The sequence below is a fragment of the Etheostoma spectabile genome, unplaced genomic scaffold (genome assembly GCF_008692095.1).
Source record: "Etheostoma spectabile isolate EspeVRDwgs_2016 unplaced genomic scaffold, UIUC_Espe_1.0 scaffold458, whole genome shotgun sequence".
Taxonomy (NCBI): Eukaryota; Metazoa; Chordata; class Actinopteri; order Perciformes; family Percidae; genus Etheostoma; species Etheostoma spectabile.
In genome coordinates, this window is record NW_022605613.1 from 219,154 (window position 1) to 220,662 (window position 1,509).

At 45.9% G+C, this 1,509-nt stretch overlaps 1 protein-coding gene across 1 annotated transcript in view; it reads left to right on the forward strand.

Moving 5' to 3' along the window:
* The window catches only part of jakmip3 (Janus kinase and microtubule interacting protein 3), a gene marked incomplete in the record, with an annotated part of 60,184 nt that overhangs the window by 42,748 nt on the left and 15,927 nt on the right, over positions 1-1,509 (forward strand). Inside the window, 2 exon segments of the mRNA XM_032511754.1 lie at positions 1,071-1,208; positions 1,342-1,377. Of these exon segments, the coding sequence (XP_032367645.1) occupies positions 1,071-1,208; positions 1,342-1,377 (174 nt within the window).

The window sequence follows — 1,509 nt, forward strand, 5'->3', positions numbered from 1 at the left end:
GCAGACAGCCAGCAGCCAGAAGAGAAGAAGAAGAAGAAGAAAGAGAGAAGCGAGAGCGTCACCAGCTCGTTGCGTTCCTCCAGACAGCAGGGCGTTGCGGTCCTCCAGCTTCCTGACCACGGAGCTCAGCTCAGAGATCTTCAACTGGAACCTCCGGTGTGTCCCGCTCATCCTGAGACTACACACACACACACCACACACACACACACACACACACACACACACACACACACACACACACACACACACACACACACATACACACAGTCACACACACACACACACACACAACACACACGACACACACACACACACACCACACACACACACACAACACACACACACACATACACACAGCACACACACACACACACACACACACACACACACACACACACACACCACACACACACACACACACACAACACACACACACACACACACACACCACCACACACACAGTCACACACACCACACACACACACACACAATACACACACACCACACACACACACACACACACCACCACACACACACACCACACACACACAAACACAAACACAAACACAACACACACATACACCACACACACACACACACACACAACACACACAAGCACACAACACCACACACAGAACACACACACACACACACAAAACACACAACACCACACACACACACATCACACACACACACACACACACACACACACACAACACACAACACCAACACACAGCACACACAACACAACACACACACAGCACACACACTCCCTCCATCCATCCATCCCTCCCTCCCTCCCTCCATCCATCCATCCCTCCATCCATCCGTCCATCCTTTATTTTGTTTGTACATGTGTTTTTAAACAGAAAAAGAAAGTAAGACACAAAAATACGAAGATAAAAGATATTATTATTATTATTATTATTGTTGTTGTTGTTATTATTATTATATTAGATATTTATTAGCTTTAAAGTGAGTCCTTTTTCTTTTTGGACATCCGTGCTCGGATGAGTTGTGTGTAGACAGGAAACGTTGCCATGGTAACTGCGGTTTGTTGTGGTCCACAGAGACGACCCAGTTCCCTTAACGACCTGGACCGGAGCCACTCCACCAGTTACCATGGTTACAGCCAAGATGAGCGAGAGATGGAGTTTCTACGGTTACAGGTTCTGGAGCAACAGCACATAATCGACGACCTGTCCAAGGTACAAAGTACTAGTAGTACTACTATTAATACTACTTCTGCTGGTACTATTAATACTACTTCTGCTGGTACTGCTAATTCTACCGATGTTGAAGAATATACTGCATGTTGTAGTAAACCTGATTCTGTTTCAGGCTCTGGAGACGGCTGGTTACGTAAAGAACGTCATCGTGAGTATTACTTTAGTAGTACTACTTCAACACTGTTAGTACATTTACTCTGTGTTATACAGGAGAGAGACACATTGCTGAGAGACAGACGATGATGTTGTTGTGTCTCTACAGGAGAGGGACATGTTGCTG